Here is a 24,398-nt window from a genome sequence, read left to right on the forward strand (position 1 = left end):
AGTAATTTTAATTTTGGATCATGTTTTTAAACCGTATTTCTAGAAGAGTTAAAATGGCTGAAACGCATGTTTTCAGAGTAATTTTTAGGTGTAAAACAAGTGGTACAGATTCTTGAAAGCACTTAAGGGACTTGCATTACACCTTTATCTTCATTTCCCCGTAATATAAAAATATGGTCACCGCACAAATTTCACAGTTATCAATTGACGACGAGAAGACTGCGTGCCAGTTCAGAGCCTTGAGCTTAGAGGAGACACCGCGCTAGAAATACCATCGAGCGTCGCGCTTATCATCCCGCCTCACTAACACACATACACCCCTGACGAGGCGGGCCCCTTAAGAATACAAAATATTATATATATGCTTGGGAAAATTTGCACATATAATGAAAATAAACCACAACGTAAATAATATAGCACTGGATATTATTGTACTTAAAACAATTTTTAACTTATTTAGAACATAAATAAAATGGCTACCACCGCAGCCAAATACTCGGCTCCTATTGGTCGCACGGAGCTACGCAAACGGAAGAGCTAATCTTTGCCGAGCTGATCCGTACGGCTCCGTCTCCGTCTGCGTGCCGTTGTAGGAACACAGTTCCGTGAGATTCGTCTCCGCTTCCTTGTCATTGTAGGACGGACCTTAATAAGGCCTGCATACGGACACGAACCCGTACGGATTAGCTCGGCAACGCTGAGCTATTCCGTGCGACCAATAAATAGAAGCAGAGTATTTGGCCGCGGTGGTAGCCATGTTTGACTGCGTTTTGAATACGTTAAAAGTTGTTTCAAGTACAAGAATATCCAGTGTTTGATCATTATTTTGTGAGTTTTTATTAAATATGTAAATCCTGACCATTTCTCTTCTCGGATTTAATTTTTATTTTCAATTAAACTAATTTTTCGAAACGTAAAGTTCAATCTCATTGGTTGCAGCTTGTTTCGATTACATGCATTGTAGAAGTGAATAGTGAAACGTAAATATCTTACGGGGTCTTGATCCCTTTCCGGTTTTACGTTTTTACGTCATTGTAGAACGCGTTAAAAAAAACCCTATAAAGATAATCCTGACTTTTGAAGTAGGTTCGATTTTTTTGAGTAAACATATATTATTTTACATTTTTTAAGTGTTACTCAAGTGTGTGTAATTTTTTAACGCAGTACTCTTAAAATCAAATAAAAACGTGGTTTTGATAATGACTTTTTTCCACAGCAAGGAAGATTATTGAATGACCAGAGACTATTAACACGCAATATGGTTTTCAAGAGGATCTTCACTAAAAACAAATTTTTGTTCAATGTTTTTTTTTTATCGTTTTATAATATCTATACATCAAAAATATTTTTATTTGCACAATACTAAAATAAATAGAGCTTTTAGTAAATGTTTCTTGCATATTAAATTAAAGTGTTTGATAAATTTATAATTTTTTCCTTCAAATGGCGCCTTAGTCACCTTACAACTATAGTTATGAATATTTGCGCGAATTCTAGCGGCGGGTGTGGAAACTACGTTTTTCGCGTCAAAAAATGTAGTTGAAAACACAATTTTCTTCTATATTTATTACCTCTGCATTATTTTAAAGAATTCTACTTGAAACTTTGTGTCAGAGTTTCGTACTTATTATAAGTTTATTTGCAACACAAGAGCACATGAATTTTCTCTTTACCGAGGTTAGATGTTACAAATCACTGGCGAGTGATTATATATGTATGTATATATGTATATATATGTATATATATAAGCTAACAATCTGTTGAAATATTGGCATACTGCAATTGGTTTTATTAAATAAACGACATGAACAGATGTCAAACGCATTTGGACATAATTACCTATAGCACCGTTGTACTGCCAACAAATTCCGCGACTTCTAATTTGTTTACGCATTTTATATATATGTAGCGGAAGGCATAACTGAGAATGTCACAACTTAAAAAAAAACCTAGAATTCCAGCAAAATCCCACATATACTTAGAACTCATAAGTAGAGACCTGCAAAATTCACGGATTCATTCGGTGATAGGCTAGAATTCAAACACATATACCTCTTAGATAATTTTGCTATTGGCTTACTGTTCATCTGGACGAATCTCAACCAGTTATAAACCCTCCACCAAAGAAGGATCGAATCACAGACAAGCCAGCTGAGACGACTTACAAGTCGGCAGCCAATGAACTTGCGTTATTTGCCCAAGTGTACAGGGGTATGTGCAGTCTATCCTGAAGGCCATCGAAACCGCGAATTTTGCAGGTCTCTACTCATAAGTTATAACGATCACAACGTGTAAACACGCAACTGCCACAGCTTGGCGTGCTTGTTGAGTGAACCGAGTGATCCTCCCTGGGCGCAGATGCGCGACCTGGTGAACAAGAAGTCGTTCGTGCTGAGGAAGAAGCTGGACCGGGTACTGAACGCGCTGTTCCCTGACCTGTGGCTGCCCCTGTACACGGCCGTCACCTTCAGCCACACGCCGTACAGCGCCTGTCTGCGGCACAAGCGCTTCCAGGACCGGGTGAGCTGGCGGCGGGGACCTCGTACATTCATACACATTCATACACATTCACTCGTTACTTCATTCATACACGTTCATTCGTTACTCCATTCATTCATATGGATTCATTCGTTATTTCATTCATATAATTATATTCATTCGGACATTCATTCATACTCATTCACACACATTCATACACACTCACTCGTTCCCTCATTCATACACGTTCATTTGTTCCTTCATTCATACGCATTCATACACATTCATTCGTTCCTTCATTCATACACATTCATTCGTTCCTTCCTTCATACACGTTCATTCGTTCCCTCATTCATACACGTTCATTTGTTCCTTCATTCGTACACATTCATACACATTCATTCGTTCTTTCATTCATACACATTCATTCGTTCCCTCATTCATACGCATTCATTCCAAGCGCGGCTCCAGATGGGGGGCGGTGGGGGCGATAGCCCCTCCCGATACCGATTTTATTGATTAGTGTATATTTACGTTTTCTTAAATATTTCATTTCGTATGTTAAACTTTTATCTCATCAAAAGTTGCATGGAGCTACTAAGGTTCTGTATTTGAAAGCCTGTAATTTGTAAATAATATTCCAAGGCCAATATCTGACCACTTTAATTTTTTTTTGCAAACTACGACCTTTTTTTTTTTGTGCGATAGCCCCTCCCGAAAAGTCATCCAGAAGCCGCAATTGATTCATAAATATGGATTCATTCGTTCTGTCATTCATACGAATTCATTCCTTCATTCATACGCGTTCATTCTTACACATTAATTTGTTACTTTATTCATACAAAAATTTTCTTTACTTAATTCATACACATTCATTCGTTACTCCATTCCTTGACGGCAATTTTTGTTGACCTTCAGTATACTTGCAAGGATCCTAACAGAATCGCCGATGCAGCCTTTCGTAAAATGACGTGACACTTGTGTCCTTATGCATCCCTGTGGCCTTGAGAGGGATTTGGCGCTATGTTTTAGTAGAAAAAAATGATAACGACAGTCTATTGCTTAGCCAGCCACCTGCTGTCTACACCTACTAACAATTGTCAAACTACTAACTATGAAGTATACACATTTGAAAAATACCTTAAAACAGAGTGTGCAATAATTGCAAACGGAAACAATGACTGACGAAAAAGTGTTTCTATTTTGATACTTGGTACACCTGGTTGAGGTTGTCAGCGTCTAAAAAATTCGGGCATGCTTTCACGACTAGTTTCTCACTGAATGCAGCCTTTACATTAAAATATCCTTTAGTTACGATTACATCGGTAAAGGACACATCCTTATTATATTCGGGAACGGTTAAAAAAAAAAACCTCGATTCATACACATTCATTCGTTAATTTTTCAAGTGACGTAATTCACGGGAAACGGACATTATTTGCATAATAATCTGTCGAATTCCCCTCTCTTTTTGTGGGTTTTGTGTGTTTGTTAATATATGTATAATTGTGTGAATTTACCTGTAAGGACAACTAAGCTTAAATGATTACAGAGCTATCATTTGTCAGTTAGCACCCCCCCCCCCCCTCCTTTTTCCCCAAGCCCTTCCCAAAACAATTAGTACGTTAACAGAAACAATTAATTACATTTGGTTTCCCAGAAGTTTTATAATTTTACACTGAATAACAGCGTTTTGCGTCTCAAAAAATGCACTAATGCTTAAGTTGATTATTAAAGTGTCATGTTAATAGTAGCTCTGCCCATAAAAATTATCAAAATTAAAAAATAAAAATGGGTGCGTGACCGACACGCACGTTAGAAGTGTAGGGCCTACCACCACTTGAATAATACTGAGCAGTAAACATACATAAAACACACTGACAATGTTGGATACGTCTATGCAAAAATTTTAACGAAAAAAAAATGTACTGTTGTGCCGCTTATCTAACGCTTGCCCGAGAATGAAGAGTGGTGCGATCAACATTTCTCCGCCATCGAGTGCCCCATTCCTGACAGTTGCACGTTTAAGTTACGCTTTGATGAGTCATCGTCGCGACTTTACCCTACCGGCTACAAAGAAATTTCACTAAAAAAAGTGGGTATCTGTAAAGTCGGTTTACGGACGATAGTTTAACGTGACAACGTCATAACGAAACATTGATGATGAAATGATTGCATACTTTAATGAATAAAATTGAATCATTTTTATTGAATTATCACTATTTTGTATGGATACAAAGAAGGAGTGAAATGGAATCTACAATTTAATTGATAAATTTTCTTTTATTTGCACTCATTAATTCAAATATGTTTATTATTTTAACGAAGAGATTATTTTAACTATAACTTTTATACATGTTTGCTATTTAACTTCTTCCAATCTGTGTTATTCTTTTAAGGATAGGACGATGATAGGAAAAGTAGGAAACGAATGGGAGTGTTTCAAGTTTAATGTGCCTCGAAAAAGTTAAATCGATGGTTGTTCCAATCGAGTGGAAGAGAGAAAGATGCGGCGCAAGTGTACAATGAGCGTAACGGGACAATGTGCGTAACGGGACAATGAGTCATCCTTTTACGTGCGTGTGCAGCCGGCGTTCATCGATTTATTAGACGTTGTCACGTCAAAAAAAAAGTGTAAGTTGTAAACGGTTAATGGTATCGGGGAGGCTAGACTAACTACGGTGCCCCCGTGTGCCCCAGGTGCTGGGTACGGCCGCCGTATCGACGGCAGTCCTGGTGGCGCTCCTGCTGGCGGCTCTGCTGGCGCGATGGTGCCTCTGCGACCCCAGCGCCGCCGCCGCCGACAACCACATATACGAGTGACGTCTCATCGCGGCCGCACATCTTCGCCAGGGGACCTCGTGCGCGGACATCATTTTTGCTTTCGGCGTTCTGTCAACTCGGGAGCTTACATAGTACTACATCCCGTCATCACCGCCATGTTTACTTGAAAGTGCCCCCTCCCCCCCCCCCCCCCCCCACGACCCTACCCGGACACACATACGCTTCAGAAAAAAAAACACGTGATTTGAAAACTGCTCAGGATATTCGAGTGGGGTATGTTTACGAAAAAATAAAAAATAATCTTACGCTGAGGGCGGATGAGTAGTTTTGTTTCAATATTTAGTTTTTAAACTGTATTTTTAGACATGACACACTGGGTGCAATTTCTTGGAAGCACAAAATGGACTTGCATCTTAGTTTCTCCGCCATATGATGTTATGGTTACTGTTCAGATCTCTTAGTTGCACGACGCACTACGAGAATACTGCGCGCCAGTTCCCAGCCTTGCTCTTAGAGGTGATACCGCGGTAGAAACACCATCGAGCGTCGCACTAACACGAATACGCCCCCGACTAGGCGGTACCTCGCCTAGCTTGTATGCTGGATATAGTCTTGTGTCTCATAACTTGCCTCAAATTTGACAGTTCTCAAAAGTAAAAACACCGATTTTCTACGCATACTTCTGCCACAGTTCCATCTACAGCGTTTGGATACATCTTCACGTGGTTGCCAGAGTTCGTGAACAAACATATTTGTGGTGCTTTGCAAGTGACAGATGGGAAATGGGTTTCACTAGTGCTTCTTTTGGAAACTGCGAAAATTTAGGTACGTTAATGTATAAGGCTTGTCGTCAGGGCCGTCGTCAAGAAAGGGGCCGTTGGTGAGGCGGGGGTAAAATCCTCAAAATTTCAGAGTCGTGATTTTTTCAAAGCATGAGTTTACACTGATATAGACCGTCTCACGTTTAGACTGAAGTACATACACGGCTTATAGCGCGCGCTGTTGCAAGATACCTCACACGTTACGAAGAAGTTCAGGGGGGATGTACTCCTTTGGAATTCTGAGTGCACGAGAAGCATTTTAAGAATTCATGTTAGTAATTTATAATGTTTTAGGCCTGTCACGCTCATAAATATTTTTACTTTACACAAGAAACAATTCACACACATTCATTGATGCCAATTCACACGAAATATGTAACGTTCTCTTGATGAATAAATAAACAATATTCAATACCTTCAATGCCAAATACTTATTACATTCAGCAACAGCTCGCGCAGAGACAAGGACGGCGCTTAGGGCAGTCGGCGTGTGTTAGAAAGAGAGAGAAAGGCCCATTTACTTCCATGCTGCAATCTAAAAGTGGGACAATCTATAGAATTGAAAATTGTACGTATATTGCTAATAGAATTCATTAGAGACATTACAAATTATGGGATACGATCAGATCACATTTACAGCTATGGACGGTAACATTTGAAGTCATTTAAGAATTATTGTTTTTTATTTGGGCGAAATTGGGACTAAATTATTTGCCCCCGGGACCTAAGCTTTTCTTAACAGAGTTGACAGTCGTCTTGAGAGCAGTGGCGTAGCCAGGATTTGTGTATGGGGGGTGTTAAGAAGCTTGCCCCCCCCCCGTATTAAAGTGGGGGGTCGGGGGGGTCCTCCCCCGGGAAAATTTGGATTTTAAGGTGTAAAATAGTGCTATTTTAGCTTACTTAAATGTAAATATTGTAATGGTAAAAATTTTATTAATTTTAATATGAAATTTGTTTGAGTGATGAATAAGAAATTAACTATAGATTTGGTGCTAAGGGGGGGGGTTTGAACCCCTAAAACCCCCCTCTGGCTACGCCCCTGCTTGAGAGACGTATCGTAAAGAAGGTGAGTATGTACACCTGCTTGCAACGTCGCCGTCAGCTTACGAAACAAGGAACGCAAAGGGCAAACTATTGAGTGCCAAAACGATTGGAACATAGTGTGTGTGGACCACGGATACAAGCGAGCAGTGCAGCAGAAACTGTTTAGGCTCCAACGGTTAATACTTATTTGCCAACAAAACCGTCAGGAAAAAATGTCATGGCGGACGCACGAGGTACCCTTGGCTAAGAACTTGGCAGATATAAGCAAGAATTTCAATTCAGCGATAACGCGTCAAAATACAACTTTACATGTAGTAATTTTGTCATAAGTAGTGTATCTGTTGAAGTGTCTTTTGTAAACAAATTCATGTGCCATTGTTTGCATCAGCTTATTTTGAATAATTATCTGTATTAAAGGGTGATTTGTATGTCTGTAATGCGGAGACGGAGATTATCCAGGGGCGCTTCGTTGCTCCTCGAAGAATTTTTTTTTCTTCAAAATACATTTTTTTATGATTTTTTTTCAGTGATTTTCGATCACGTTTTCCCAATGATCTCCATGGCAACGGCCGTTGCATTATTGACGCTTTCTTCACCTCTCGGCAACGGCTATTGCATTACTGACCTTTTGTTCGTCTCCATGGCAACGGCTACTGCATTGCTGACGCCTGATTCACTTATGTAAGGATTTAAATCCCGTCTTTCCATAATTATCTTTGGCATCGGTATTGTTTGAATAAATTCGAATTTGAAGGTCCTTAAAAAAATACGTCGTCTTTGGATTATATTTCTTCCCCTTTATCTTAGTTCTAGTGTTTTTTTATAATAAATTGATTTTTAAATTTATATTAAGTTTTTTTTTCTTTCTTTCAAGGCGCGGCAGTGGCGTACCCATGAGAAAGGGCAAGTGTAATGAGCATCGCGAGAATGTTTTATAGAACTATAGTGCTATAGGACTGTCAAACTCGTGTCTCACGGCGGACTCAGCTGTAGCGTTGTTGAGGATATAAACGCTATTTTCCGAATACCGATTTATAAAATCTAGCTTAAATGATATTTGAGAAGTGTATCGTAAAGGATCACGGCAATTTTTGTTTACCTTCCGATTACTTGCAAGAATCCTTACAGATTTTCTGATGCAAGCTTTCGTGAAAGGACGAAGTGGTTGTGGCGCTATCTTTTAGAAAAAAAATGTAGCGATAGTCTATTGCTTAGCCAGCTACCTGCTGTCTAAATCTCTTTGTGTATATCTATTATTGTCAAATTGCAACAAAAAATATACAGTTGAAAATTACCTGCAAATAAAATGTGAATGATTTGTAAACGCAAAAAAAAAAATGACTGCCGAAAACGTTTTTCTATTTTGATACTTGGTACACCAGGTTGAGATTGAATCAGCGTCGAAAGAATTCGGGTATGCTTTCACGACTATTTTCTCATTGAATGCAGCGTTTATATAAAAAAAATCTTTGGTTACGATTACATAGGTAAAGAACACATCCTTATTATATTCCGAAACAGCCAAAATAACATGTAGTTTGAATGTCCTAGTTTAATGCAGTGTTTGATATTTCATTACTAGTGCATTTCAAAGTGTTGTGCATAAAAACATGCTTTACATTCAAAAATTTTAACAAACTGTAAGGTATTAGTATTGTAAATAAACGCACATGTGAATATTTATTTATTTTATTGTCTTTATAATTGTAGAATGGTAATAAAAGAAAAGGCATATTATTTAACTAACCTAAGAATATGAAACCACCTATCAAAGACTATTATAAGACACCAGCCGAATTAAAAAATAAATAAATACTAGCACATTTGTAACATATATATGGTACTGAACAGAATTTGGTATGTATGAAAATAAATGCTGAATAAACAGAAAAAAAAATCGTCTGATTTTTTAAAAATTTAATTATGATGGCAATCATGCGCAAAAGACAAGAATCGTTCTACATCAAATCATTAGTCTACTGTCGAGCGGCCACTACCTTTGCGATGGTCTATGAATAATAGTCCATCTACCCACTCGTGGTTGGCAAGTGGCGAACTCGCACCAGTAGCTCCGGCAAAAAAGTTTCCTGCTGCAACGTAAAATAAGTGTACCCTGCGAAATGGGAGTCGCGGCAGTCACAAAATACATTATTAGCGACGGGAAAATTCTCTGGTGTTGATGCCAGAATTCTGTGGTCGCTAATAAACTTTGTGTTCGCAAATATCTCAAAAAAAGCACCAGGAAATTTTGTTAGATAACTCCGGATTGGGATTCAGCAAACCACCCCCCCCCCCCCAACCCACCCACCCACCAAAAAAAACACAGAGAACGATAATAAAATCGACTACTGGAATTTCTGCAACGAGAAGCCGTTTTTTTGAAGAACTTGGACATTTTGAGTGACCAGTTATGTAAGTTGCCCGAGCGCTCTTACTTCATTGCTATTTACATTATGTGTTCTTTGGTTTTATTTGTATCTTTGCTACTAAACAATAAACATTATTACTTTTTTACTTGTTTGTCATTTATTTACTGTCTAACTGTTGCTTAATTATTTTTCATCTCCTTCATCAGGCGCCTTGACAAAAACCCTCAACATTAAACAATAAAGCTATATTTAATACACTATAGTAATTTGTTTTTGTTTACAATATGTTCTATGTTTGTTAATTTACCTAACACTGAATTTTGCTTCGTTAGTTTTGATTGTGACGGTTCTTGTATTACTGTATACCAATCATCGCAAAAAATAAAGTGGAACATATCTATGACGTCATTTGAGTTCAGTTAGAAAATTTTAAAGCTAAATTAAGCCATGAAATAGACAGTGCATAGTATAGAATTAAATTTAGATCTAAAAAGTTCCACTTCTATGATTTTATAGTTCTTATTGTATGTCCCAAAAAAATTTTAAAAAATGTGGCTTTTGAACTCGTTATGTAATAATTTACATTAAATAATTTTTGTATATTTCTTAATATTAAGTTACTTCTGAAGTTTACAAGTTTTATACTTTACGTAAATATAAAATAATGATCTGCAAGGTAACACATTTTTTTTTCTGTCACCATTTTCATGATAAAAATTATCTGAAAATAAAGTCATGTTTTACTTAGAAAGTTCTTTACAATAATAATACCCCACAGAGTTATACACACTTTTTTTATGTGCATGGAGTAGGCTAGAATTTATTCTAAACAATAACTCATGTACAACCTACTGAGAAAAATCAGTTTTACTCCAATATGCCAGCTCGGGTGGCAGCGAATATCCTTGCAGTGCTGGAACCACAACAGCGCGAAAAACGCGATGCGAAGGACGCGACAGAAATAATATCGCTTTGTTGTTATCAACCAAGCGACGAAAGGAAACAAACAACTAGATATAACATGTTGGTTGCCATTAAATTCGCACTACGTATGTGACCTGTTTGAGAAAAATTTGTTGGAAACAAAGTTAATATTTATTGGGGAAAATATTGTACGTGAATAATTATGTTTAGAATATTTCACGAACGAATGTAATAAAGAAAAACTCAAAAATAGACCAAATATAATTGTATTACCAACGCAACAGTTTCACCACCATTCTGAAACCCAATTCCGACGCTCATTTCAGTAACTTCGCGCCCACGACGCGATGAGAACAGAAAAAGGTTCCTAACCGTTAAGTCTATCGTGCCCGTGAATTAAGGTCGCCCTGATGTCACAGATGTGTGGAACTTGATAGGTTAGAAACTTGTTTTATTCCTTTCGCGTACTTGGCTTCGCACTATTGTGATTACAGCATAACGGTTGAAACAACCTTCAATCTTCTAATGTCTGTTGTACACGAGCTGATAAATGTAGGACCCTGAACAAATTAATATTTTGCAACAAACTAATGGCATCGTATCGGCCAGAAACGCCCACGCTCCGATCCATAGGATACAAATAGGCAATTAAAAAAATAACTTTCAGCACAGCCTACAGGCGTAGTTAGATTTCCAAGTACCTAATTCTTCTGGAAATATTTTGGAAACTTCTATAAACTCCTGGAACATTTTAAGAACTTAATATACATATCATTCCAACAAATGTTCTCAAATATTCAAAATGATCGATTAAACATTTTCTCATATTCCATGCGGCGAAAATATTTTGAATGTTTTTAATTCAATGCATCCGGCATTGAAAAGTTCAGAACGAATTTCATATTATGCCTAATAAGGTAGTTTTGCAAAATTTTTGACCTTCAAACACAATTTTTCATCCCTTGCAACTAATACGTGGTTGTATAAAAAATTTCTTTGGACCAAAGGTTTCAAGGTAAAATTAACAAGATTTAAAATAAATTCGAACAAATTTAATACTACGAAAGTTTTTATTTGTTATTGTTAAATTTCAACCCCTTTTATTGTGATAATAGTTCATTTCATCAAAAAATTATAACGGATCTGATAGTATTATCTATTAAAAAATATTAATGATTTTTTTACACCTTAAAGTAATGGTTGGCTATATAAAAAAAATATTTTAACAAGTTTTAGACAATATTTAGAAAGTTAAACAAAAATAAGAATGTTTTCGATAGTGTACATGGTAGGAAAGATTCATTTTATTATTCCAACCCCAGGTTTTTGAACCCCTTTTTTAGGGTATGTAAACAATTTGAATGGATTTGATAATTTTGGAGCTTCTGAAGCCGCTTTGCTAGTTTATCTGTCATATAAGAACCAAAACATCGCAGTAACCAAAGTGAGGCATAATTAAGGTCTGTACAAGGATGGTTTTAATACTGTTATAAAAAATTTTAAGCGTCGAAAGCAATGTGTTGAGAACTGAACTTTCTTGTTAATTTGCATAATCTGCTCTTTCCAAGTTGAGGTTGAGTTTATCAGAACTCCCAGGTTTCTAATTACGTTTGAGAACTGAATATCAACTTCTCCAAGCGATAAGTTATTGCGTTTGTAAGAAATGACGTTAAGAATAATAAGAACAGAACCAATTATTATATCAGTTTTATCAATATTCAACATAAGGTTATTTACATTTAATATCAGTTGCTTTGGTATGAAGATATATCTGTACATCGTCAGCATACATGTGATATAGGCAATTTTTAAGGCATTTAGCATTTAGGTAAGTCATTAATAAATCGAACCCTGAAGGACACCCGCTGTTATTGGAAGCCACGTGGACACACTTCGTTATCAAGAATGACACCTTGGTAACAACCGCTCAGATATGATTCGAACCAAATAGTACATACAAGAATTAATTTCTGGGCACCCACCCACCAAAGTATTGTTAGCTTGCTAAAACAAGTTAATTGCCATGGAAATGTTCTTCTGTGGCAGTGGCCACTAAAGTATGATGCGTATGTGGCGTGAATCCAGGGTTCGATCCGAAATTCTGACACGACTTAAAAATTTATGATCAAGACTCTTTGCATATGCATGACTGAACAGGACCTGCCTAAATTCAAAACAAATAATACATTTTGAGGAATCCAACAACGATGAATAAGACAATACATTAAAGCAGTGCACATCATAGCCGACAAGATTGTATAAAATAAGGATTTTGGATAAAGTTGGACTAGGTTTGGTTAAATTTTATTTGGTGTGTTGGTTATGCATATTTTGCTGGTATCTGTTACGAAATGATATATTAATGAAATCGCATTTCTTCCAAAATACTTAAAAAAAATTATTGAACTACATAAAAGTAAATGATAACAGGAGCATACAAAGAATTTAATTTAATGTATGAGCCGTTTGCTTTTAAATTCATTCCCTTTGTTTAAGACTTTGTACGTCCCTGAATGGTAGATTTTCGAAAAGAAAACTTGTATGATTACAAGTGTAACTTAAAAATACAAAAAGAAACAGGTCTGGTCATATTGGCCAGGCTGCCACCCAGTCCCCACTCCTAGGTGCGATCCCACTACTGCTCCACGCGGGGACTTTTAGCTGCTGGGTTTCCCCCCTGGCCCGGTTCGCCCCTCCTCAACCAACCTGGTCGCCCGAGGCTCCCCAAGGGCGACCATATTGACGCCGAGCTTAGTGCGGACACCCAGTCAACATGGGGAGCTGAGCATCAGGACTCCCAGCCTCAGATTATCCACTGTTTCAGGCCTCCAAGCAGCTGGATTACAGGAGTACGCCACGACTCCCAGCCACGAACTTGTGCTTTAGTACAGGGATATAAGTTCAAACCTCATCACTGCGGTACATTCTTTCCTTAATGTTTTTATCGTTAGTTCGAACCTTTTACATTTTCATAATTTAATAATATTACAACGTACAATTAATAGTAGGATTACCGTATTATTTGATTATCACAATTATTGGTGCTAAATAAACGAAGAGAACTCTATCTATCAGTTCACTTTGGTACTATTGTTACACCATACAATTTATACTTACTTATTTGGGGAAAATAACGAGTGAGATTGTTTCATATGTTATTTTTGAAGAAATTACTGCTGGAATTTATGAAGTAATAAATACATAGACAATATTAAAACAAATTCAATCGGTTTTTGTTATAGATGTAACGGTTTTCATTAAAACTACGCTAGCGCTACAGGTTCGCACTGTTTAGTTGAGTAGTTGATCAGAAGGGTAACAGATAGCGCTTGCAGCGACTTAAGTTTTCAAAGCTGTATGTTATGTTTTGCATTAATCGAAACACGAAAATATAATAATACCATAGAATAATGTAAATATAATTTATATATTAGTACGAAATGAGTAGGAAATACAGAATTACTAGCATCATGTTTAGAAATGATAAAATACCTAGGAAAACACAGTACGAAAATTAAAAATAAAAAGGTCTGATTGGAATATTTATTTGTTTTTATGATATCGTAAATTATTTATTCTGATTTTTGTTTGCTACTATATGAGTATATTACCATGTATTTGCAGTATGTAGAATTTAATTTCATAACGAAATTATTATATCTGCTTAAGTTGTTGAACTGAAGGAAAGGTTCGAACATAATAATTTAAAACAACAAAATTATAAGAAAAGTGAAATCTCTTGTAGGATTTTTTTGTACACAATATTTTTTTGGACGAACTTTTGTTACAATTAAAATTACAAATAATTAAATAGCGATGTCACTGCGATGTGCACAATTATTAAATAAATACTTTTTGTAGTTGTGTGCTCAAAGAAGTTCATGTTTAATAATCCCGATGACTTAATTACGTTTCTGAGGGTTTCATTGTATGAAATAAAACATTTATGCTCCTGCTTAACCCTGAGGTAAGCTATTACCAAGAATTCTGTACTCAGGAGTACTGTAAGTTCCAATAACATATAGTTGTATTCAAATAATGTGAATATTTCTCAATAAGTAAGTAAATCTCACAAAACAGGTGTCATTTAAATTCTTAGTCTTCAGAAACTGATCGATTTAAGGCCAGTACTATCATTCATTACCTAAAATTCCGGCAATGTCAGTATGAAATGTAATTTATTTCAAATAACTTTACCATCGACAGTGCAAGCTCTTTACATATTTTTGACTAGTCTATATTTCTATATAATTATTGTACAGCGGGACTGTAAGTTTGTTTGCAGAAAATCAACTAAAAAATTGCCAGTCTAGTTATACAAATTATATTTCACAGTTATGAAATTACATAATTCATGCTGAACGAAGAACATAAGGCCGGCCACACACGCTCCGGTTTTCCTCAGAGGTCTGCCTCAAGGCAGACCTGAAATTTTTGGTGTTGGGGAGGAGGGGGGGGGGGGGGTGCGCCCACACGTTCGGGTCTACTAGAGTTACAATGAGGCGTGTCAGTAGTATACCTGCAATTATTGCGTAAACAGACGATGCTCTCGCTGTCATTGGATTGCTTATAACAACGGGGAAAATGAAGACACAGAAAGTGAAACGAAAAGTGTGGTGCCAAGACTGGTTTAAAAAAAATAAATAAAAAAAAAATGAATGAGCTGAGATTCGCGCCAAAAGATTGGCATGATTACTTAAGGATGGACGAAGATACATACTTGAAAGTCCTGTCGCTTGTGGCACCAATTATTGGGAAATAGGACATCCAACAGGGGATCAAACAGATGGAAATACCACAATGTCGGCTCATAAACTTCGTCGGCACCACTTCCACTTTTCTTCAAAATCTTCACTTTTTTTTTGCTTCTTTGCGGATATTGCTTCTAAAATTATTAATTTTTTTAATTACTATATCTTTGTTGGCAGTAGGCTCTATTTCTTTCATTTTTTCCACTAATCGTCCGTACGCAGCCCCTCTTTCCGCGATCAGGATATTCTTTCGCTTTACTTCCCATAAGAAAGGATAATCCTTGTACAGTTTAATAAATTCCTCCAAAACTTGGCGTGTTCGAGAATAATTGGTTACCACAGAAAGTATTCGGACTAACCTCACTCGCGGATGTAAGGGGAGGCACTGACAGGTCGCCTCAAAGTCTGCCTGATCTCTGGTACACACGCTCCTGGCTCCTGAAATGTGTGAGGAAGGGGCGTACCTTGAGGCGAACGAAGGTATTTTCGATTTTCACTCCGGTCACCTCTTTCCAAGAAACCTCAAGGTACAATAACATACACACACTCCGGTCTACCTAAGGTTCTGTACCTTGAGGCAGACCTCTGAGGAAAACCGGAGCGTGTGTGGCCGGCCTAAGAATACATAAATTTGTTCGTTACTGAGGTACTGCACGTGTTAATGACACACGAAACTACAGTAAACTCGTGGAATAACATCATGTCAGTGTTAAGAAGACTGCAAGTATCCGCTCTACCACTCTGGTTCTGGGGTAGAGCGCCTGCCTTGTGACTTGTAGGACCCAGGTTCGCGCCCCGGCTCCTCCAAGGCGGATTGCCCAGACTAAATGGTGGCAATTTCTCTGGTAGGAATACAATCCTTTGTAACAAGTCAGGCTACCAAAGAAACGGTGGGTGGAACAGAAAAAAACCTTTGGAACCTGTGGCTTCCAAATGGGGAGCCCGTTTCTTTTCTTGGGCTCCCCATGCGGTGGCCATTCCGGGGGTTTCGGTTTCTCCGGGGGAACGGAGTTTTGTAAAAATATATTTTTTTAGTTTTTAGTAACTGACTGTAACAAACATTTAAAACATTTTTTTTTTTTGCTTTTGTACATAAAAATATTTGAATTAAGTCAGTGAGTTGTTGTATACCGATGTTGTATGTTGAACCATTTATCGGTAGCCTATATATTTTCTTCACGTATTATTGGCAGTTTAATTTTAGTTACAAACCATTGACCAATACCTTTGTTATGTAATATTTTAGACGTTTTTGACGAAACAAAATATTTATAGGCACATGACTTTTATTTATTTATCAGGAAGATTGTCTTTAACACGCGTGTGTTTGCGCCCTAGTATTACATCCAGAAATAAATAAATATGAAACAATTATCAATTTTAGGCTTCTTCAAGCAATGCGTGGTATATATTTGTTTTAATTATCTTAAAATAGACGCTTTGCAGTCAAATTTAATACATTTTTGATGCTTCAGACATAATATCTCGGTTTGGATTAAGAATTTCAATTTGCAATTATTAGAATAAGTGACACTGTAAAAAACCATTAGTAACTGCAAATTTTGTAAAAAAAATTATAACTCGTTTTGAATAATCTAGAAACATTCATTGGTAAAAAACTTTATGATCTACATATTTATTTTGTATACACCATTTTAGTTTCTGTTTAAGATTCAGTTACTATGAACTTTATCTATCTGTGATCTGTGTGTTGTGTTGTATTTTGTCGTAAAGTTATTGATTTTTATCATTATACCAACATTCGATGTACGAGCCTATATGTCTCCCCTAGAACGCCTGTACTGACTGCTTGACCTGTGCCAACAAACTACAATACACAAAAATATTTCACTCGAATTTCAACATCTTAAATATACATTCATTAAAAACCTTAATATCTGAGATTTTTGTGTTCTATCGTCCTAATAATGAATATGTTGTATTTGCACTTATTAAATAATGATCTCCAATTAATTATTCCAGTAAGCAAATATTTAAATTTTATGAAGCTAGTTACATTACGAGGCCTTTTTCCTCATTCCGTGGAATGTATACGAAACTTGGCAGAATTCCCCTTCGTCCATTTTTGTTTTCCGTCGCCTTTGTAAAAACAGTTTTGTTGAAGGCGACAGAAAACTACTTTTTTTTTAAAAAAAAAAAATCTTCGTAATAAGAATACAGTGCTGCTCCCTATAATACATTTGGTAAATCTGTATTGTACGGATTAGCGCCAAAAAAAATCGTACAAATATGAAATAACTTTCATTATATGCTCTTTTACGTCCTCTTTTCAGAACCGCCTGCGGAGATTAAAAATTCCAATTACTTTTGGAGATATCGCCGTTCTTATTTTGCAATACAAGCCCTATGTAATCATTTAACAGACGCCATTTTATATTTTGCCGTGTGTGCGTGAATGCCTAAATAACAGAAATTTTCCATTAGGTAAGGTTAGTTACATGATAAATACTTCAAAATAAACGGAAATTAAAAATAATATCAAATAATTTTACTTGTATAGTTTTAAGTATTTATAATGTAACTGACCTGACCTAACAAAACGGGACAAAGGTAGATTAGGTCAGGTCAGCTACAGTATAAATACTTTGAAACTGAACGGACATTAAAAATAATAAAAATTAATTTTAATGGTTGTTTAGTTTTAAAGTATTTATAATGTAGCTGACCTGACCTAACAAACCGGGAAAAAGGATGAACAGTAGGAACTCACGTAATTTTCTTTTTACGTGATGTAGTCGTTCAACTACGTCGCGAAAAAAAAAAATCATACTTGTAAACAAGCAACAATGGTGAACGCGGGAAGCCTACGATTCACTCATCCTTCTGGACATACCCGAATACTCACGTTGGCAAGCCTTCTTTCAACAGACGAGAGGCAAACGCCCGATCGTGCATCTTCGGTTGTTTTTTTTTTGTTTATTGTAAATAAATATGCAACTAATGAAAACTAATGGTCAATTGATTATGTTAGCTACATTATAAATACTTCAAAACATTGTGGATGGTTGATTTGGTTAGGATAGCTACATTAAAAATACTGTGAACTCATGAAAACGGTTTCCTAGCGCTGGATAGCTACATATTAAAAAGTTACTTGCTTAGCAACCATAAAATGATTTTACAGTTTTTTTAATGTAGCTATACTTACCTTATATAACCAACCATCTACAATGTTTTAAAGTATTTTTAATTACTTCTTGCTAATTTTAAGAAAAGAAGGCTTGCCAACGTGAGTATTCGGGTATGTCCAGAAGGATGTGTGAATCGTAGGCTTCCCGCTGAAACGCCGCGTCAGTGCACAACGTGAAAATTAAAAAATTCCATATCTCCTAAAGTATTTGGAATTTCTGATCTCCGTCGGGTTTAATGAAATGAGGAAGTTAAAGAGCACAGAAGAAAGGTATTTTCGGATTTTTAATTTTTTTTTTTTAAAAAATCACCAAAAAATGAATATTAAAAAATTCGATATCTCCAAAAGTAATTGGAATTTTTTATCTCCGCAGGCGGTTCTGAAAAGAGGACGTAAGATAGCATATAATGAAAGTTATTTCATATTTGTACGATTTTTTTTGGCGCTAATCCGTACAATACAGATTTACCATACATTTTTGAAAACATTTCTTTCTTCTCGTCCGCGATCTGGAAATTATTGTACAACAATCACCGTCAGAAGCGCTATATGTAAGTTTTAAAGTTAACCTGAGAAACAGCTAGAGGTTTGACAGCGCTATCAACCGAGTATTCTATACACTACTTCGAGAGCAATGCCGCTGGAATCTTTCCATGGAGTGTATAAGAAAGTATGGCAGAATTCCGTCTCGTCCGTTTTTCGAAGAAGCCAGGCGGTATACTGCTGACATTATGGTAGTATTCCTCTCCCCCCCCCCCCCCCAACTAACATGTACTCATTACAACTAAAGTGATATCAATAATATAGTTAACTCAAACTTTTGGTTGAAATGAAGTTATTAAAAATAAAACAATATCTGCGAATTAAGCTGATTAACTACGGTTTTAGCACATAAGCATTATTATCGGAATACGTCAAGTATGACACAGCTCACAATGCCATAATGCCATAATGGAGAATAAAACAAACAAGATTACAAGTACACAACTAAATGTTAAAATTGGATATAATCAAGTTTAGAAAATTTGGCGATAATTACTTACCAGAAATATTTTACAATGAAACTTTTCAGCCAACACAAACTGTAACTTCAATTAGTAAAAAAATTCTACAAAATGTTTGCAAGTAAACTAAAATAATAAGAAACAGCAGAATCGTGAATTGGGAAACTAAAACTTCACACTTGCACGGGGTATCCCATCAGGCAACATGGTAGGTACATGCTGACTTGGAGAAGAACCGCAAAGTAAAAAAAAAAAAAAATATATATATATATATAGAAACTCAATAAGTTATATTCTTGCAGAAATACTGAGTTCCCACCCTCTCCTTTCACAATAAGTTAGTTTTTAAATAAATAAATAAAACGTTTTCAGTTCCCTAGATGAACACGTTATAAAAATTCTAAAGGTTGGGCACATTGGCTACTTGTCTCCTAGATCCTGAAACAAGGCACGGAGGGATCTAGATACTATCACGCAGTGTGATCTACCGGCGGCGAGGAGAAGCGCGTGAAGCGAAGAATAAGGGGAGCAGAGGGAAGCGCCGCCCGCGGTCGCCTCGAGGAACCAGCCGGAGTCGCGCGCGAGCGTGCGAGCGAGACGGAAGTGACTGTCCTGGTAGGCGGCGTGTCGGTGGCGGCGGGAGGGAACAGCCATGGCGGCGGCACTCCCGAGCTCGTGCGGCGGCGGAGGATCGTCCTGCGCTCGTCGTCGCGCCTCCTCCACCGCGCTGTCGTGGTCGCCGCTGCTCCTGCTGCTCTTGGTGCTGGCGGCGCTCGGCGGCGCGGCGGCGGCCAAGAGACAGCAGGCGTCGGCCGGCGCCGCGGCCAAGGAGGCGGAGTCCGTCATCGAGGAGGTCACCGCCAAGCAGTTGGAGAAAGTCCTCAACGAGAAGGATTTTGTGGCTGTGTTTTGGTGTAAGTGTGCCAAACACATCGCAAGTGTGTGTGTTTGTGTATTCCTGCGCCTCCACTCGCCCTAGTCGACGTTCATCACCCCCGTTCCGTTCTCATCCCATTAACGTGAAGTGTTAACGATATTAACCCCCGACTTGCACGTTTGAAACAAGTGTACTTTGTGGACATATGTTCTCTCCCACGCCCACACCCTCCAAACGAACGTGCGCAAGCGTTGCGTATCGTAACCGAAACGCATTGCGTCATGCTCGATAAGATGCCAATACGGTTTTAAATATATCTATAGCCAGTTAGTGACTCACAAGTCTCTAATAGCACGATCACCAATAATTGGTGTCTAAGGCGATGTAAGTCGAACTACTCTCTGGCTAATTACAAATGAATATAGCACGATAGCTCGTAAGGGCGAAAATCGTGGTGTGCCGCCGTGCCCGGCCGCTGGCCCAGGTATCCTATTTCACCGCCGCCGGCCCAGCGGGCCTGCAGGCTTTCCTAAACGATTGCGCCAACCAGCCCCGCCGGCCGTCGTCGGAAATAGTCCCCGAGTCGAGCGGTCGGCCAGGTCACGTGGGGCTCGGGACGGGAGCTGATTGGCGCGCGGGCACCCATGGGCCGCCGCCGCTCGGGAGGCTGTCTCCATTACCCGGGGGACAGTCGCCGGGGCGGTGTGACCGCTGCTCGAACCGAGCTATCGACCACCTTCCTTTAGCGTGCCATAGAGGTAGTATGGGCACGGGCACGAGGGATTACGAAAGTGTACATACATAAATGTGTGCGAAACGTTCATCGCGTAAATTTTTGAGACGCGGGAAAAAAAGTATGAGTAGTCATTTTCCATTGCTTTGAATTCCATTAGAAAGTGCACAGCAATATCATATTGTCCCATGAAACCACAAAGGTGAACTGAGGTTGTGTTGGAAAAAATATACTAATATCAAACTCCAGTGTTATAACTCAAGAACAATGATAAACTTTTGTTTGTAAGGGTCATGCTTCCTATGTTTACATCACCTCCATGGTTTTAACGGATTGGTCAGCTGTCTACTGCTCTACTGCAATAACAGAAGATTTTAACTGTACCTGCAGAGTACATCTTCGGAATGGCTGATTTTGGGATGACCGAGGTGTGATAGCGAGGCGTCTTTCTGCTTTAGCCGTCTACCGTGATCTTCTACCATGGATGGCTACGGAGCTGTCGGATTTGTAAAGCATTAGGGTGTTTCCAGACACTGAGCTACATTTCAGGAGGCTGGTTCGCAGTAGCTCCAAGGGCATATGTTACTAACTGGTGACCAAGAGAGGCGGTCGGCCTCTTTCCGCCCCTGGAAGTAAGAGCGACAAAGAAGCGCCCCGCTGATACCTCACGAGGGTAGGCACTGGGAGGGAGGCTTGGAAAACACCTGCACTCGTTGCATCTTCCCGGAAATACTACGCAGTGATGGCCCTTGTTCTACGCGATGATTGGTGCTGCGGGATTGGAACACTTTACTTCGAAAACTAAATAGGCTAGAGACCAATACCTTTCAGCTCTGGATATCAACACAGGCGAGCGTGTGGAAATAATCTCGTGGTATGTGGGGTGACAATAAAATTACTTCTATTACTTCATAGACAAATATGGTTTTTTATTGTTTGGTGACAAAAATTTTCGCTTTTAATACGAAACTTTAATGCCGAGCGTGATAAATATACGCAAATTGTGTTATCTATTACATTTTTGGACGCGTATCATCACACATAGTTTCCGCACCCGCCTCTAGAATTCGCCGCCAGAGCAGCTAAGCCGATTATTAAATAATTTGATGAGAAGAGCAAAATTATAAACTATACAATTAAGCTGTTCCAATAAAAATGAAAAAGACTTGAAAAAATTACTAAACCCCGGCCTTGAACTTGAATTTAAACATGGCATTTTATTGAAATAATGCCTTTTTGGTTCAAATTCACTAAAAAAACTACTACTATTAAGTTTCCCATCATCTATGTTAATTTTTTGTTTGCGCCATCTGCCACAGATGGCAGCACCGTGGTTGGTCTAGATTTCCGTTCCATTCAAGAAATTACTCCCACCAAATGCCGTGTGCCGAGAGCTAAGACGTCACACATAAAAAAATGCCGCGGGAGTGTAGCACGAAGGGGACTTGCCAATTAGAGATATTGTACCTACAAAGTTGTACTAGATAGAAAGGAGATAGGAAAGGATGTAACAGACAATGGGTTGCTAAACTTTGGGGTAAGGCCATTGTAATTTTTTTTGGGGGGGGGGGGGGGGGGGAAATGTGGACTATCTGAAGATTCTGTTTGCCATCGAGGTGTCTCGAAGTGAAGTGAGCGCCAACCAGCAACAAGAATACAGAACTCCAAGGAGGCGATGAAATGGCCCAGGCACTATGGTTGCCGCAGGGTTAGAAAAGGTTGCTGTATTTCAAAGAGCATCGTGTCAGCCAACAAAAAAATAAAATAAAAACAACGCACGCACAGGCAGAAACACAAACGCCCGCACGTATGGCACCACGTGAAGTGACGGATGTTGCTTCACACACGAATGGTGTCGTGGTATCAGCAACACAAATGGATTTTCAAAATAATTAATTGATCAACGTTTTATTGTTAGAAACTAAGGTGGAGAACATCGGTCCATTCAATATTACGAATGAAAATATGTTTAATATAGTTTTAAAACCAAAGCGTCACTAGGGGTATGCCTTACCCTGAGAGGCAGACATACAGCAACTCTTGTGTGCGTGGCAAACGGTATACTCTCAAGGCGCGAGTAACTGTTGGATAATTATAACGTGAAGAACATCATAATCGTTAAATATTTTTCTTCGACATGCTTAGTTTATTTTGAGGATAAGGCTTGGCTTCACCTGCTACGTTGGGTTGCTGCATTTTCATGCTGACGAAAACTCTTTACCTCGACCAAATTAATGCCCTTGGAAGTTCGACACAGTTGTCTGGAAAAAACTACCAAACCTCCAAATTGGCTACTTTTCTCGAACCAGTCACGTTAAACACATCTGTGGTGCCAGCGCGAAAAAAAATCACGGACACGACATACTTTATGATAAGACAGTTTTTCTATTTCCGTCGGGTCGCGAGCGCTACTGAAATGAAAGTCAGAATTTTGTTGTTCGAATGTTAGTGGAACTTGCACGTTAACAGTACAATTATATTTCGTGTATTTTAAGGGATTTCTTTACTTAAATTGATTGTGAATTTTTATTGGCCAAATGAATATTGCATTTAGGTTAAACAATTATTTTTTTTCAAATACGTCAACTGAAACCATCATGAAAACTAGGTTTGCTGTCGTATATATAATGCGAATGTAACTTCTTGGCAAGAATCATCGTATAAGTACGTGGTTGTTTGTTTATGTTTTTCACGCGGTTAATAACCGCATTTCCACTATGATGCGATATTTTTCTGTCGCGTCGAATCTTTCCCGTCACGCCTTTTTCGATATAATGATTCCAGCTTTAGCCCCTTTTTCGACGCGAGAGATTATAAACTACGATGTCGTGTAAGGCATGGACGCATGTGACTTTTAACCTTAATTCGCCCTTTTTATCCCCAAGTAAACTACAGAATGAAAATAGAAGCGTTAAGCCCGCTCTAATCCTATATAATCATAACCAAATACTTCCGTGATACGTTGATTTAACTTTTAAATTTTTTAACATTTCATAATAATATCCGTTACACATCTTTGCATAGTTAGCAACAAAATTAGATTTTTTAAATTTAGCGGACATGCCTGTAAAAGAACTAAATTATTAAATAACTAAAAATTTATATAGGTACTACTATCTACTACATGCAAATTTTAAAATTTTAAAAAAAAATTTGGTTTATTTAAGTGTACAATATCTAATTTTAAAATTTTACACTACTTTGCAGTTGTGGTTTTCTTCATCTTTGTGACTACTATAAATGGGCATATAACCTAGTTAGTTCACATATAAAAAATGTTTCACTTTGAAAAATGAAAATAATAAGCGAGCTTTAATCAAATTTAGGTAAAAATTTTAAGCCACGGTATGTTTTAAAATTACCCTCGGCTCACAGATAAACTGACGCTGGGACATCGTAGGCCACATAAATGACACCGTCTATTTCAATAGTGAAATATATGCTCTGGATGTTTACTTCACA

At 37.9% G+C, this 24,398-nt stretch overlaps 3 protein-coding genes across 7 annotated transcripts in view; 2 read left to right on the forward strand and 1 right to left on the reverse strand.

Moving 5' to 3' along the window:
• LOC134542992 (kynurenine 3-monooxygenase) overlaps window positions 1-9,641 on the forward strand; it is a 53,705-nt gene extending 44,064 nt beyond the window's left edge. Inside the window, exons 10-11 of the mRNA XM_063387647.1 lie at window positions 2,359-2,520; window positions 5,179-9,641. Coding sequence (XP_063243717.1) covers window positions 2,359-2,520; window positions 5,179-5,301 — 285 coding nt within the window. The 3' untranslated portion in view covers window positions 5,302-9,641. The remainder of the gene's footprint in view (window positions 1-2,358; window positions 2,521-5,178) is intronic.
• LOC134542918 (myosin heavy chain 95F) overlaps window positions 1-19,542 on the reverse strand; it is a 265,995-nt gene extending 246,453 nt beyond the window's left edge. Inside the window, exon 1 of one of the 2 annotated variants that reach the window (XM_063387508.1) lies at window positions 19,366-19,542. The gene's annotated coding sequence lies outside the window, so the exon portion shown is untranslated. The remainder of the gene's footprint in view (window positions 1-19,365) is intronic. The other variant, XM_063387509.1, reaches the window with a different exon arrangement.
• Window positions 19,543-19,890: 348 nt separating this feature from the next.
• LOC134543121 (uncharacterized) overlaps window positions 19,891-24,398 on the forward strand; it is a 175,779-nt gene continuing 171,271 nt past the window's right edge. For 2 of the 4 annotated variants that reach the window (XM_063387954.1, XM_063387957.1), the window contains exon 1: window positions 19,892-20,240. In XM_063387954.1, coding sequence (XP_063244024.1) covers window positions 19,979-20,240 — 262 coding nt within the window. In that variant the 5' untranslated portion in view covers window positions 19,892-19,978. Of the gene's footprint in view, window positions 20,241-24,398 lie in introns of all 4 variants that reach the window. The other 2 variants (XM_063387955.1, XM_063387956.1) reach the window with 2 other exon arrangements.

The sequence above is a fragment of the Bacillus rossius genome (assembly GCF_032445375.1).
Source record: "Bacillus rossius redtenbacheri isolate Brsri chromosome 9 unlocalized genomic scaffold, Brsri_v3 Brsri_v3_scf9_2, whole genome shotgun sequence".
In the NCBI taxonomy this organism is placed as follows: Eukaryota; Metazoa; Arthropoda; class Insecta; order Phasmatodea; family Bacillidae; genus Bacillus; species Bacillus rossius.